Here is a 16,532-nt window from a genome sequence, read left to right as displayed (position 1 = left end):
ATTCAAAGCGTATCTCAAATACAGGGTTTTAAAAAGTATAAATGTGCCCCAAATATCACACAAGATATACTTGTATCTAAAATGCACTTGCTGTGTATCTGAAATCCAAATTTAACTGGGTGACACATATTCTTATATGTTATATTTGGCAATATGAGCCATGACGAATTTCCAAAATATTTTAGAAATGTCATATCTCCTAAGAACATTTTTGTCCTTTATTTAAACTATTTTTTCTAACTTGTAGAGAAAAATACAAATTTTAAGAAACCATGAAAATTTAACTGGATCTAGAGGATCATTACCAAAATCAGATTCATTATAGTCTTCACAGACGAAAATAGAGACACTCTATACAGTCAGCAAAAACAAGACCTGGAGCTGGCTGTGGCTCAGATCATCAGCTCCTTATGGCAAAATTCAGACTTAAACTGAAAAAGTAGGGAAAACCACTAGATCATTCTGGTATGACCTAAATTCAATCCCCTATGATTATACAGAGGAGGTGACAAAGAGATTCAAGGTACTAGATCTGGTGGACAGAGTGCCTGAAGAACTATGAACGGAGGTTTGTACCACTGTACAGGAAGCAGTGACCAAAACCACCCCCAAGAAAAACAAACGCAAGAAGGCAAACTGGTTGTCTGAGGAGGCCTTACAAAAACAGCTGAGAAAAGAGCAGTGAAAGGCAAAGGAGAAAGAGAAAGAAAAACCCATATGAATGCAGAGTTCCAAACAGCAAGGAGAGTTAAGAAAGCCGTCTTAAGTTAACAATGCAAAGAAATAGAGAAAAACAATAGAATGGTAAAGACTAGAGATCTCTTCAAGAAAATCAGAGATACCAAGGGAACATTTCATGCAAAGATGGGTACAATAAAGGACAGAAACAGTATGGACCTAACAGAAGCAGAAGATATTAAGAAGAAGTGGTAGGAATACACAGAAGAACTATACAAAAAAAGATCTTATTGACCTGGTAATCACGATGGTATGATCACTTACCTAGAGCCACACATCCTGGAGTGTGAAGTCAAGAGGGCCTTAGGAGCATCACTATGAACAAAGCTAGTGGAGGTGATGGAACTCAAGCTGAGCTATTTCAAATCCTAAAAGATGATGCTCTGAAAGTGCTGCACTCAATATGCCAGCAAATTTGGAAAACACTGCAGTGGCCACAGGACAGGAAAAGGTCAGTTTTCATTCCAATCCCAAAGAAAGGCAATGCCAAAGAATGCTCAAACTACCGCACAACTGCACTCATCTCACATGAGAACAAAGTGTTAGTCACTCAGTACTGTCTGACTCTTTGTGACCCCATGGACTGTAGCCTGCTAGGCTCTTCTGTCCATGGAACTCCCCAGGCAAGAATACTGGAGTGGGTTACCATTCCCTTCTCCAGGGGATCCTTCCAACCCAGGGACTGAATTCAGGTCTCCTGCATTGCAGGCAGATTCTTTACTGCTGAGCCACCAAGGAAACCCATATGCTAGCAAAGTAATGCTCAAAATCCTTCAAACTAGGCCTCAACAGTACATGAACCGAGAGCTTCCAGATGTACAAGCTGGATTTTAAAAAGGCAGAGGAACCAGGGATCAAATTGCCAACATCCGTTGGATCAGAGAAAGAGAATCCAGAAAAACATCTATGTCTGCTTCACTGAGTACGCTAAAGCCTCTGACTGTGTGGATCACAACTGTAGAATATTCTTAAGAGACGAGGATACCAGACCACCTGACCTGCCTTGTAAGAAACCTGTATGCAGGTCAAGAAGCAACGCTTAGAACTGAACATGGAACAATGGACTTGTTCAAAATTGGGAAAGGAGTACATTAAGGCTGTATATTGTTACCCTGCTTATTTAACTTATATGCAGAGCACATCATGTGAAATGCCGGGCTGGATGAAGCACAAGCTGGAATCAAGACTGCTGGGAAAAATAACAACTACAATATGCAGATGATACCACTCTAATGACAAAAAGTGAAGAGGAACTAAAGAGCCCCTTGATGATGGAGAAAGGAGAGAGGAAAAGCTGGCTTAAAACTCAACATTCAAAAACAAAGATCATGGCATCTGGTCCCATCACTTCATGGCAAATAGATGGGGGATAAAGTGGAAACAGTGGTACATTTTATTTTCCTGGGCTCCAAAACCACTGTGGATGGTGACTGCAGCCATGAAATTAAAAGATGCTTGCTCCTTGGAAGAAAAACTATGACAAACCTAGACAGCGTATTAAAAAGCAGAGACATTACTTTGCCAACAAAGCCATGCAGTCAAAGCTATGGTTTTTCTAGTAGTCATGCATGGATGTGAGAGCTGGACCATAAAGAAGGCTGAGGGCTGAAGAACTAATGCTTTTGAACTGTGGTGTTGGAGAAGACTCTTGAGAGTCCCTTGGACTGCAAGAAGACCCAACCAGTACATCCTAAAAGAAACCAACCCTGAATATTCATTGGAAGGACTGATGCTAAAGCTGAAGCTCCAATACTTTGGCCACCTGATGCGAATAGCCAACTCACCGGAAAAGACCCTGCCTGATGCTGGTAAAGATTGAGGGCAAGAGAAGGGGGCAACAGAGGATGAGACGGTTGGATGGCATCACCGACTCAATGGACATGAGTTTGAGCAGGCTCTGGGAGACGGTGATGGACAGGGAAGCCTGCCGTGATGCAGTCCATGGGTCACAAAGAGTCAGACAAAACTCAAATTCTGTGATTTCAAAACACCTTTAAACACATTCCCTTTCTGTACATTCATTTTTAGTACCACCAGCTGCTAGAAATATTTAGTGCTGAAAAACCAAAGCTCACAGAAGTAACCATTAAAAAACCACATGAAGTGACGTGAGATGTCAAAGGCAATGAAAACTGGAGTAACAAGTTTAAACTGGATCAACAGACACCCAGTGTTGAGATCAAAAAGACAGTTTTCCTCTCAGTAAATTTTATCAAATTTCCCGGCGCAGATATGCCTGCTACAGAAGACAGTACGGACACAGAAAGACTGGCAGGTTTAGACGTGAACAGGCCTCCAGTCACAGGGGTGCAAGTCCGCACACTGAGACAGGAGCCACCACGCCTGCCCCACGGGACTGACTGCGCCTGGGCCTGCAGCCTCCGCTGACAAGCACCCGCAAAGGGCACCAGCAGCAGCAGCAGCGCTAACTCCAGGCAGCAGCTGTCAACCGGCCCTGAGGAGACCCTGAGACAGTGAGACCCGAGAACCAGTGAGTAAGAAACATGAACAGAGGCAGCCAACAAGTGAACACCAGGGTGACTGAGATGCGCCAGCGCAACACACAGCTTTAGGAGACTGTCACAGTATAAATGCGCCCTTTCACATTTATGCATGCGTTTCACTCGGCTCCCGTATCATGCTCTTCCATGCTGGAGCTAAACCTTAGATAAATACTTGAGAACTAACAAGATTGTTTAAGCAAATATTCAGAAATGCACTAAACTGTTACGTCTGACTGATTATATGCCACTACAGTGAAAAACAAAGGAATTCCCTGGTGGTCTGGTGGCCGGGACTCCGGGCTGTCACTGCTGAGGGCCCCGGGGCCACTCTCTTGTTAGGGAGCTGGGGTCCAGGCAGCCACACAGCTGGAAACCAAGCAGTGACACCCACGAGCAGGTGTCCCTTAAACCCAATGTTCAAAGACCAAGCAGACAACTGGTTAGAAACACACAGATGTCTCATGAAAGTCACACCTGACAACTGTCCCAGCTCAAGGTTTTAAATTAACATGCACTGTTTCACAAGATTACTGTATGTTTTAAAGTCCACTGGCTATCAAGATGGCAAGAAAATCTTGACCTTAGGGAAACAGTCTTAAGCAACACACATTTTACATCATAAAATAAATTTACACACATAAATAATATATCTGATGAGGACTTAAAGCTATGAACACTCAACTATGACATTTCTAAGAGGAGATCACTGATATTTAGCTTTATTAGTGCAACCAAAGAAAAGCATATATACTCCACAATTGGAAAGGCGCCTGTAATAATCTTCTGATCTTAAATGCAGTGGGCAAAATCAAACATCTTAGGTAATTACCTTAAAACTTTAAAACAAAGCATAGGACAAGGCACATGATTTACGGGTATCTAACTGGGTAAATGTGTGATGTGATCAATATATAATAAAGAGTTTTTTAGATTTTGATTTCCTAATGAAGAATATGTAAAAACAAAATACAAGAAAAACCAGTGAAGTACCAGCTCTAAGATTATTCTCTTACAGAAGGCCAGAATGGTTTTCCCCATTTGACCCTCAGCTCAGAATGACTTCAGCGGTTGTGTGTCTATCCTGCGTGCTCTCAGCTCTCCTGCCGAGTCTCTTTCCTTATGTAGTGATGCTCGAAGAACAGGGACTGCCCGATTTCATTTATGGCTCCCCAGCACAGCGCAGAGCCAGGGTTCTGGGGATAAACACTGTGTGTGTTTAAAATAATTGACAGTAATGACACCCCAGCCCATAAAAGTCATTAAGTATCTGATACGGATTCCTGTTGTCAATGGCTAACCTAGTCTTATAGAGCCTTTAGTTATTAGTATTCTCCAGCATGTTTAAAACACTACAAAATTACTTCTTAAGGTATCCACTTTATTGAGTAGGCAAAACCAAAGCCAAAAAAAACTTTCAAAGACAAAGACATGGCAGGCAGCTCGGCCACGTTAGAGGAAGCCTGGATCTGCCTTACTGGTCACACTGACAGTCAATGATAGCATGGTTCAATCACAGCTAGGGCACTGCTGTGGTTTTCTGTTTTCACTTTTTAAACAGTCTTTTTGACACTGAAAAATCCAAATCAACCACCAGGTAGGAGAAAGCCCCTCCTCTCCGAGTCCCTCTGCGCACAGATGAGCGCAGTAAGCAAGCAGGTTCCCGCACAACTTCCCCCCTCGGGGTAACTCCAGGGCAGCCTGGCAGCTGCTCACAAAAGCACATCAAACAGGAGTTCCTGTCTCCTGCCAGGGCTAACGCAGTCACAGCTGTAAATTACACGCGGAGAGAAGCTGATAAATTTGATAAACGTACAAACTGTTTTAGCAGTGTCAGTGTGGGGCTCAGAACTGACCTCGGTTCCTACAGTGACAAAGAAGGATGCCTCCATCCACTCAGAAGTCTGCTCTGTGACCAGCCCCAGAGCCCCTCTAGGAGACCAGTCTGGGAGGACCATCAGGAGCTAAAAAATGAAAATGGCTGGTGGCTGGAGGAGCCAGGTCTCCTCACGCGCAGCTCTGTCAAAATCAGCAGAATGCAGGCAATTACTGCAAAATGCTACTGCTTTCTTTGGTGGATTCGATTCCTTGAATTCTTCACCTCAAATGTGACACTGAAACATACAGAAATGCTAAACTCTCACCGTCACGCTTCCCAGGGGCGGTGGAGAGGAGCAGCACAGTGCACACGCCGGCTACGCCACCCCGGGCTGAGTGTCCCCATCTGTAAAACGAGGACGCCTGCCGCACCCTCCTCACAGAACTACCGCTCGCGTGGACTGGTCCCTGTGAAGTCCTCAGAACACCATCTGAGACAGCAACCACTGAGAGTTAAATTCTACTTCATACTAAAGACAATTTTTTCTGAAAAGAAAATAACTAATATCAGCTGAATCTGTTCAGAGACCGTGCCTTGATTTTTTTCTTTTTTTTTTGGTGGGGGGTGGGCTTAGCTCAACAGCAGGCAGAATGATAACAACAAAATCTTTACAAAGAAGAGGAATCTTATTCAAAAACTTGTCTTCAAACAAGTCTGCTCTAAATTCAGATCTTCATAACTCAATTTGAAACCTAAAGACAATCCTGTTTCAGAAAAGGTGAATGCTCACGCTAATTTTTAAAACAAACAAAACCCCTGCAATCCTTAATAAACTAGTAGTGAATCATTTTGAGGCGTAAATACAAATTCACTACAGAATTTTCACTTAATGCTTATGCAAAATAAAGCAGGACTGGGGAAAAACATCTTAATACAGCATGATTAAATTCAGAAGGTTCTGGGTGCTAAAGATAAGGCCCGGTATTTGAAAATTACGAGACTGTGAACAGGTGCTATAAAATAATGAAAGTATCTGATACTGTACACGAAACCTGATAACATGCATAGTGGAAAGTTTTACTAACAAACATCCCAGAGTTTAATTAGATTGTTAAAAGCAAAACATATGCTACCATTAACAGCCACGTCCAGGAAAAGCTTACACAAGAATTACAAGTTTAAATGGGTGACATAGCTTATTTTAACTTAGAAAAGATGCAAAAGTGTTAGTCTTTAAGCAAGGACATATTAAGGGCTCAACATGTGACCTTAAGAGTTTACTTAGGAATACAGAGACAGGTAATTAAAATAAATTGTGCAAATATATATTACATCAATCCGCACATATTATAAATTCAATGATGCATTAGTACTGTATTCAGTGCAATCAAAACATTATCAGTTACTCTCACTGCTACTAATGCTGGTGCTCAGAAGTGAAATGTGTTGTAAAACCAGGCAGAACGGGCCGCACAGAGCCCATCGTGGGCTCGCAGGATGAATAAGCAGCCCTTAATTAGCCCATCAGGTTAAGTGCAAGCATTAATGGGCCTTTCCTAAAGTCTAGCTTGACATCTTTCTCCAAACATGGCCAAGAAGAAAGTTCCATTAGCAATATTAATACAAGCTTAGTTGATCATTTTCATTCAATTAACTTCTTTCAATTAAATAGATAGCTTGACAAAGCAGTGATAAAAGACCCAAAGGGACAGCTGACGACTCCAGCTGAGCACAGTGTGCAGAGGTCGCCGGCGCTAAGCGGGCTGTAAATCTAGCGCTCAATTTGGGAAATGCATTTCTTCTGCTCTTGCTCCTTTAATGAGCGATTTTAGCTGACGGGGTGTGTTTGCTGCAGAAATTTCACGGGAAGTCAAGCACCCTTTTCTTTTCTTTTTTCCACCCCAGTAGTTGTGTTCTCTCAGTGGTGGTGGTTTCCTGCCAACATTTCAGCCACAGTAACTCATAACTTCTCTTTCTGCACGGTTAAAAATGAAGGTATTTTAAAATAATTTATATTCAACTTGCAGTAAGTTAATGATCTTATTTCACCTTTGTTAATCAATTTCTTAAGATTAAATAAATAAAACTCATAAGAGATCTTTTACTGAAAAATAAAAAAAATTTTAACTATACATCACCTTGTCACTGAAAGTACTTGGGGCAAGTTATAACAGACATATTTAAGAATGTCAAAACAAGGCTTTAAAAGGAGGCAAACATAAAATGAAAAAGACTTTTCTTACAAGTTTTGCAAATTATCAAGCCGGAAACAAACCTGTATCTCTAGTCTTCTAAAATGAGTCATCCAAAAAAAAACCTGTACGTTATTTGACCTCAGTAAACAAAATATTCATACACTCATCACCTTAAATAATTGAATCCATCGTTTCTGCTCCATCTGTATACACTGCTGCATTTCAGAACTGGTAGTTACTCCAATACTTTGAAAGGCGGTGATATATTCTTCTCGAACTTCTGGCTTTGTTTCTGGATATGCCAGTTTGATGATCCCTAAGCACGCGTCGCGAAGGCATCGAGACAACACTACCAGTTCTTCTAAAGTAAAAGGCATCATTGACGATTGTCTTTGACCTACAACTGAAAAACATAATCCAATTTTCTATTATATTTGGGCTCCCCCTCCCATTTCTTACACACTCAAAGACTTAAAAGGCTTAAAACTCTTCTATCATCTACGAAAATTTGTTGCATGAGGTCATCAACAAATGGATTGCTCAGAATTCTCACCTTCTATGGGGTCTCCGAAGAACTCGTTATCATGTATGGAAATCAGTGAGTGACTGAACAAGGAGCTAAACAGGTAGAAGAGTGGGATGATTCTACTAGAATCTTCAAAAGACATAGGCGAGCCCCTTGATATCACCTGAAGCAATGGTACCATAGACCTTGAAATTGGGAGAAAGGAGAGAAAAACACAATGGCTGAGTTTGGGAACAAATTAAGACATGACATCAGACAAATGTAAGCAGGGAAAATAACATTTACATTAGCAATTCAAAGACCTAGAGGGCAGGCAAAGTCACTCGAACAACACAGGTTAATAAATAACGTACATTAAAGAACAGGACACCAAGCCACCGGTCTTTATTAACATCCCTGCTGCGATTCTCCACCAGATAAAGCTGGTTGTTTATCTGAGGCCCCAAGGGTCCCTGAAGGGCAGTCAGGGTCTGCGGCAGCACTCCTCAGGACACACACTCTGCTTCTTACGCTGAACCCCATCCCCGTCCCCGTCCCCTCTACAAAGGCAGACAGTTCTGGTCTCAGGAAAGGTTTGTCCAGGGGCGTAAACTGAGGAACACTGGAGGCAGTTCACTACTGAGCCCAGAGACGCAGCAGCAGATCATCACGGCTTCAGTCGTGGGCCGTGCCTCCACTCACCAGACCCACAGCTGCGCTCCCTGGTAGGAGACCCGCGGGCCTGGGGCAGTTCTAGGTGGGCTGGCCCCCTTCCCTCCCAAGAGCTGGGGCCCACAGCCTACACCCCCACCGAACACGGGCTCACACAGCTTCCCCCGTTTCCAGCGCACACCCATCCAGTCCTGGGCCGGCAGCCCGCAGGCCAGCCGGCTCTCACCTGCCCCATCCCTCCTCCTCTCGGTCCTCAGTCCCAGGCAGCCACTCCCGTCTAGGAGGCAAGGCGCGCGCTCCAGGGGCTGGCCCTCCAGCGCTGCCACCATCCCCCGGGAGGCAGGGCTGGAGCTGAGGCTGCCGAGGCGCCGCTCTCGCTGTGGGCGAGGGGGAGCCACCTGGTGCCAGGTGTCCAGCAGCCCCGCTCAGGGGTCAGCAGGCCAGCTCCAGCACTCACACAGGGGCCCGGCTGGGCGGAAACACAGCCCAGACACGCAGCAGCACTCAGCACAGAGCACCCCGCCGAGGGAAGCCACCCACCCCCAATAAAAGCGCAGCGAGAGCACACACACAGAGAACAAGCACGACCGCCCTGTCACCTCCCTCATCACCCACAGGGGACAAGGGCAAAGGCTGTGCGCCCAGAGCAAGGCCAAGCCCTGAGGCAGGGGCCCCCGCCACTCACTGCCAAGTAACCCCATCAAGCCCGGTCCTGTGCCATCTGCACAGTAGAAGAAAAAAGGCGCAACGCCATTTGCTTTGCTGAGTGAGTAAAGCTAACGGTTTGTATCTTTCAGCTCCCTCGTCACTCACTGCAGAAGCACAAAAACTGGAAATGCTGCCAAACAACACTGAGGAGAACACGGGACAAGCCGGGCTGACCAGCTGCCGTGTGGAGGGAGCGTTTCCTGAATCTAGGTGCACGACTGAACTGCTTAGCTGTGGCCCTGTTGACAACACTCGCACTTGAAATTCTCATCGCCCGCCATGCACGTATGTGCCAGGATGCACAAAACTCTTAAACTGCTTCCCAAAAACGAGATGGGGGCAAGCACTCAACGTTAGCTCACTTGTTCTCTTTAACCCCCATGAGGTCAGTTACAGAACAACAGAAAGGTGACTGGCAACAAGGGTCAGTTATGTGCCTGTGGTCTTAACCAACCAGGATGGACACGAATAATGTCTCTCGACTCTCTGCTGATGATTCTTTCTGCCATTAACACCAACTGAAATATTTCTCTGAAAACAGACCCATCTCAAAGACTTGTTGCTCAGTCGTGTCCAACTCTTTTTGACCCCATTGACTGCAGCACACCAGGCTTCGCTGTCCTTCACTATCTCCTGGAGCTTGGCAAACTCATGTCCATTGAGTTGGGGATGCCATCCAATCATCTCATCCTCTGTCATCCCCTTCTGCTCCTGCCCTCAAATGTTCCCAGCATCAGGGTCTATTACAATGAGTTGGCTCTTCGCATCAGGTGGCCAAAGAATTGGAGCTTCAGCTTTAGCATCAGTTTCTCCAATGAATATTCAAGGTTGACTTCTAGGATTGACTGGTTTGAACTCTTCGTGCAAATAAAAAGTCCATAATTTACTACAATGAAAGGAAAACATACTGACTTGTGACTGGGAGAGCTGGCTGGACCAGTAGCATCAACGAGACGTCAAACAAGCCCTCCCTTCTGCATGCCCCCTCAGAACAAGGGTCTTCAGAGCGGAAGCTCTTATGGCAACTGCACTCGCCCCTGAACTGGCGGAGCTTCTCGTCTTCTCCAGAAGCTCTCAGAGAATGCACTCCTGTCTACTGTAGCACCACCAGCCATTGCAGTCAATGTGAAAAGACACAGGCAGGGTGAGAACAGTCCCCGCTGAGTTAAAGACAAGGATGAAGCAGGCCAGCCTCGCCGCACAGGCCCGCGACAGGCTAGGTTCTGGCCCCCTCAGCTGCACCTGCACCCCAATCACCGAGGAGCCGGTGCGCCCCAAGACCAAGGGCGGTGGGGGCTGGAGTCCACACCCCGACACGTGCCCCATTAGCCTCATGCGTGCCAAAGCTCAGGAGTCCCACCTGGGTAAGCCCTGCTGCCAAACTACTTTCAAAATACCCTTCGTGCTGTTTTCAGGGGAGTCGGGCACTTCACCTGCATTTATTGTGATATAAACGTGATGAGCCACACAGCAGGAAGGTGTTAGTACACACTGTGAGTTCCCTGTGGGACCTGAGTAAACTATACGCGCAAAAGACACATGTCCTCAAATGGGCTAAGAAGTGATGAGTTTTTAAAAATGTGTGTCATTTCACTGACTTATAACGCTAATAACTTAATACGATCACCACCGCCGTGACAGAACATGTGCACACGCTGTGCTCCCTCCCCCGCGGGACACCAAGGCCAGGAACAAACAGGCCGTCAGCAGGCGGGGCCGGGATGGGACCCTGTTGCTAAGCTAAGACACCTGCAGGGCGACAATAACCTCCTGCCCCAGTGACCCCCAGGCTCTCTTGCCTAAACAAACCTGTTGCTCACCAACGCCAAGGTGGGCACAGCCACCAGAGGCTGAAATACACTCACACAGAGAAACCAGAAACCTCTGGCTTTACTTTGAAAATGAAAGGATACAGAAGATACGCTCTGGACCGGAAGCCACTTCTCCCACGTCTCTACTGCTGCTGCCGTGAGGTACAGGACCTCGCTACTCTGAGTTCCATCAGCTGCAGTGCAGTCACTCAGAACCCCCTCACTCACAAACATGTGTTAAAATCACACGAAAGCACCTCAGCCTGTACTACGAGCGCCTGCCAGTCCCTCTCTGAGGCTTCCTGGCACAGGGCCGGTGGGGGCCCACCCACAGGCGCTCTTCCACCCTCCACCCCGACGAGCTCCAACCCAGACAGCATGGCGCGGGCGGCGGCCGCAGAGCAGGGGAGGAGGGCAGTGGGTGGTACCAAGCGCAGCGCCGGGCGCCCAGACTCCAATGCGGCTTCCTGTCTCGGGTCCCTCCTGCCAGAGGCTGTCCTGCGGGGAGGCGGGCTGGCGGCTGCAGGTGGGACCTCCGGCGGTGACCACCGCAGGCAAGTGCGTGTGGGAAGCCGAGTCTCCGAGAACTGAGCTCACACTTCTCACACTACCGCACAGAGGACGGAGCCCTCACAGAGAAACTCAGCATGGCAACGGCCTCCACCTGCTTACCATGCAGGGTTTCTGAGTATCAAATGAATTCTTGATATATTACACACAGTCAATAAATATGTACTTTAAAGATTCTAGCCTGCAAGTTACACAAGACTTCATATAAAAAATCAAATTATTTCAACAAAGAGGTTTAGAAACCAATTTTTACAATATCTTGTATGTTTTAATGTTTGTAATGGTGGTAGACTTGCTTCAAGTCTGTATCTTCACTATCAAAAGCACAGAAAAGACACGGAGCAAAGAAATGTCAAGTTCCTGGTTTCCACAACGTGACTAGGAGTGTGTGTGTGTGTGTGGCCACACCGTGCAGCGTCAGGGCCTTGGCTCCCTGACCAGGGCTCCCACCTGCACCACCTGCAGTGGTGGCTCCGAGTCTCGACCCCAGACCTCAGGGAGGGCCCGACCATGATTTATAAAACAAATTTACCCTCAGATAGAGCCATACACTTAATACTATACATAGATTAGGCATCAATTTTTTCATTTTGTGAAACTGAGACATCTAGACTTTTTTCCCTAATGAAATAAGCTCGGTATAAGCAGTACTTAAAAATACCTCCCTACAATGCTTTTTATTTGGCGGCCACTTGTCACGTCCTTAAGCTCAATGTGTCCGTCTCTGTAACACCTACCCTGTGATCATCCGCGTTGTCATTGAAGATATGAGAAACCAGAGATGTCTCAGAAACCTGGCATTGAAGGCTAAACTGTAGAGAAGCCTAAAAAGGAACGGGGAAAATAAGTAAGAGTTAGCAAATCGTCATCCAATATATTTCTCCAAAAAGAGAAAAGTGACAGACGGAAGATAACGTACAACTGAGAAGATATCTGTCCTGACGCCTCCCACGGTGGCTGCTCCCCACAGCTGAGGACACCCCGGGAACCCCGAATGCTGGGGGCCTGTTCTCACTGCTACGGCACTAAGCCGGCCCCGAGCTGCGCCTGTGAGACCGACCCCAAAGAGAGCTGGGCGTGCCCTTCACACGCGCACCCACGTGTGCCGCCCTCAGGACACAGCACAGGACAGCGATGTGTTACAGTGCTGTGCGTCACCAATATCACTCACACACAGTAACATTTTCCAACTGATTGTAATGCCCTACCTTTAAAACACACACACACAAATGTGTAAATCGTTTTTTAATGCTAACACGTCAAAATTAATTTAAATCTAAAAATATATTTTAAAGGCTTAAAAAACCCCTCCTGTATAAAATCAGAAGACTAAGGAGCTTTGTGGATACCTAAGTTTAATTTTAAATTAGCTTTACTTACTATACTGCGTTTTTGTAATAGGACTTAATTTCTAGTCACATTTTTAGACAGGCAGGACTCAGAAATTAAATTTCAAACTTAAGAGACTGATCACACTAAGAAAAGGTTTAGGACAGTAGGGAAACGTGGTTTTAAGAAAGGGATGTGATCTGCCTTTACAATCATCTCAGAAGAACCATGAAGTCAAAGAGCGAAGACTAAGCTTGCTCAGTGAGCAGCACTAATGAGGATAGGGCTTTCCTGGTGGAGTCAGAGAGCGCACGAGCAGTGAGCCTGGCACCAAAACTTAAGGATGAAAACAGAACGCTGCATTCTGAAGACCTACATACCATCTAGTCTTACCCACCTTTTGTGTGATGCTGAACTTAACACGGAATCACTGTATTTTCAGGGTGGAAAAGACCTCTGGGATGCTGTTGGACCCGAGTTGTCAAGCGAGCTCATGACGGAGCAAGCAGCACCCCAAAGGCTCCTGAGGAGCCAGCAGAGGTTGCCCCACCTCCTCAACAGTGAGGCCACCAGCCTTGGGGTCTCCTCAGGTCAGCCATTAACAGTAATGGGATGATCTAAGTTAAAGCAGCATGTAACGTGTATCCAGAATTCTCTACAGTTAGTAACCAGTTGCCATAAATATTGTTCTGAGTATAATAAAAAGTATTTTAACAGACCAAACTTTGCCAAAAGTGTATTAATTTAAATGCCCGTAGTGGAAGAGAAACGAATGGGGTTTAGATAAATCAATCACTCTTCAAGTCTTAAGTTGGTTATTTTCCTGCATTCAGTCAAAAACATCAGATATATTCCTCAGCACCAGCAGTTTCTAAGTATACAATAGGGGTTACAGAGTCCTGGTTTTAAAAAGTCCAATCGTGTCTTAGCGTGGTGCATTTTGAGATGTCCAAATGACATTAAAAGCACATCACTGAGCCTCCCTGGTGGTCCAGTGGGTAAGAATCCACCCGCCAACGCAGGGGACGCGGGTTCAATCCCTGGTCCGGGAAAATCCCGTAACACAGCCCGAGGGCCACAAGCCCTGAGCCTAGGGGCCTAGAGCCTGTGCTCCTCCACGAGAGAAGCCAGCACAGTGAGAAGCCGGGTGCCACAGCGAAGACCCACAGAGGACGCCCTCTCGCAGCAGCGGAGACCCAGTGCTGCTGAAAGTGGGTGCGTCTAAAAACAGAGAACCATTTAAAACTCCGGAAAGCACGAAGGACGATGTGAAACGTGCCCGAGCCGTGAGTCCCGGGCTGGGAGACTCTAGGCGACCGCTCGGCCCGCCACTCTTCAGGTGCCACGTGGCCCCGAGCAGCGTCTGCATCAGAGAACGAGGGGACCCTCCCGCACCGAGGCTATGGTCTCTTCCAGCTTAAAAACAGGAAGAGTCTGCAGGAGTGAGTTACACCTGCCCTGAGCACACACTTACGCATGGTATGGGCACCACACTAATTCGTTCAGTTGAGAAATTAAAACATAAGAATGACTGGAATAATGAAAAAACAGTAAGAAGACAATAGATCAATTAAACAAACCATGGAAAACAATAAAAACAAAGCTATGAAAACCATGACCTTTCAACAGAAAAGAATTCAAGAAGGTTCTGCTTGCCTTATTTGTCCTTAATCAAGAAACCACGGCCTCTGTGAAAGAATGTACCATCTAGTATAACTTCACTGACGTGATGTCTTAACTTGGTGTTAGTATAAATCCTGACACTTAGCTCCTCAGAGATCCGAGGAACGACTGCTCTAAGGAGGCACGTCTTCTATTCTTTTTTCTTAACGGCAGCAGCACGAGAGACAAGGTCTTCCGCAGCATTTCACCCATCTTCCCAGAAGTAATCAGTTAGTATCTTGGAGTAAATCACCCAGACACACCAGACAGAAGTAAACAAAAGTGGGTTCTCCCAACACATCCTCCTCTAACACAGCCTTTCATCCAAGGTTGTAACTAACATCTTTCCACATGAATATACATACGCATTTCAAAAGTTATACTTCAAGTCAACATTCTGAAACTGTGTAAATTAATCACTCAACAGGCAATAAAAACACAAATTATTAAACCATTTTCTACACGTTAATGTTATTTGGGCTTGACCGCTAAAAGGCGAGGAAGTGACGTATGCTTTACATACACTGGGATATAGTTAAAACTACCCATGAAGCTTTATTTAGCTGAGACAACACTATGAGTTAATTAGTAAAGGGCAACATTTCCAACCCAGGTCATAAATTCAGAGCAGTCTGTCTGCAAGGACGATTTAAGTTATTAAAGAGGACACAGTGGGAGACTCCTGCTCACACACAGGCAGTGAAGGTCACGACAGCAAAGCATTCTCAGAGACCTCCTCTGTGTGTAAAGGGTCACAGGTAAGAGAAATACGACAGGTCAGCCACCCAAGGACCAGTCCACTCCTGCAGCCACAGGCGCAAATGTGATCTTTGTGTTTTCCTGCTCAAAGGATCACTCTTTTTGCCAAGTCAATAAGAAAATACATATATAAATTTCATCTGTGAGATACTGCAAGATAAAAAATTAACTCCAATTTCCTTAATGATAATAAAAGTTTTAAGATGAATTTCAGTTTGAGGCAACCTGCTAAAACATCATTCCTTCACAGACAAACCGGGGACTAAGGACAGAAGATCAGCTTCGACACACTGCTGTGCTCTGTCAACGTCCCAGCACCAAAACCACAACAGTTTAGACACACAGCTCCCTCCCCTGACGACGAGGCTTCTCTCCAGTTTCCGTTCAAGAGGAAACAGACACTATTATACAGAGTGAAGTAAGCCAGAAAGAAAAACACCAATATAATATACTAACGCATATATATGGAATTTAGAAAGATGGTAACAATAACCCTGTGTACGAGACAGCAAAAGAGACACTGATGTATAGATCAGTCTTATGGACTCTGTGGGAGAGGGAGAGGGTGGGGAGATTTGGGAGAATGGCATTGAAACATATATGGTATCGTGTATGGAGCGAGTCGCCAGTCCAGGTTCGATGCACGATACTGGATGCTTGGGGCTGGTGCACTGGGACGACCCAGAGGGAGGGTATGGGGAGGGAGGAGGGAGGAGGGTTCAGAATGGGGAACACAGGTATACCTGTGGCGGATTCATTTCGATATTTGGCAAAACTAATACAATATTGTAAAGTTTACAAATAAAATAAAATTTAAAAAAAATTAATACTCAAAAAAAAAAGAAAAGAAGGGCGCCTTCACTCCTACTGCAGTTTACAGGAAGACAGCAGAGGCACCGCTGGGACCTTATGTGACTTCTTGGATAACCCCTTCCCTTGCTTTTTTTACAAGAAAACTTAAAAAACTTTTAAATAAGCTTTGTGTATGCTTTTCCAAGTTTACTTGTATTTCCTGTGAAGTGTCAGTCAAAAATGTTTAGAAAATTCTAAGATGTTCAAAACCCACTATAAATTATATTCCTAAATTTGACTAAAGCAGGCCTAGTTTATTAGTTTGATATCTCCAACAATAACCGCTGCCAATTCATTTATAAATATGAGTTCAAGATAGACAATAAAATCATTGTGTACTGAAAATATTAAAAAGCTCACAAATTTTATGTGATCTTTGTAACAATACAAATTGTAACAATAATCAAACAG

The 16,532-nt window shown here is 45.3% G+C and overlaps 1 protein-coding gene across 4 annotated transcripts in view; it reads right to left on the bottom strand.

The window, feature by feature from the left end:
* Window positions 1-16,532, bottom strand: part of UBE3C (ubiquitin protein ligase E3C) — a 115,289-nt gene that overhangs the window by 49,558 nt on the left and 49,199 nt on the right. For all 4 annotated transcript variants that reach the window (XM_061415325.1, XM_061415326.1, XM_061415327.1 and 1 more), the window contains 3 exons: window positions 12,257-12,343; window positions 7,807-7,964; window positions 7,424-7,656 (listed from right to left, as the gene is read on the bottom strand). In XM_061415325.1, coding sequence (XP_061271309.1) covers window positions 7,424-7,656; window positions 7,807-7,964; window positions 12,257-12,343 — 478 coding nt within the window. The remainder of the gene's footprint in view (window positions 1-7,423; window positions 7,657-7,806; window positions 7,965-12,256; window positions 12,344-16,532) is intronic.

The sequence above is a fragment of the Bos javanicus genome, chromosome 4 (genome assembly GCF_032452875.1).
Source record: "Bos javanicus breed banteng chromosome 4, ARS-OSU_banteng_1.0, whole genome shotgun sequence".
Lineage (NCBI taxonomy): Eukaryota > Metazoa > Chordata > Mammalia > Artiodactyla > Bovidae > Bos > Bos javanicus.
This window is presented reverse-complemented; position numbering and strand designations above follow the sequence as displayed.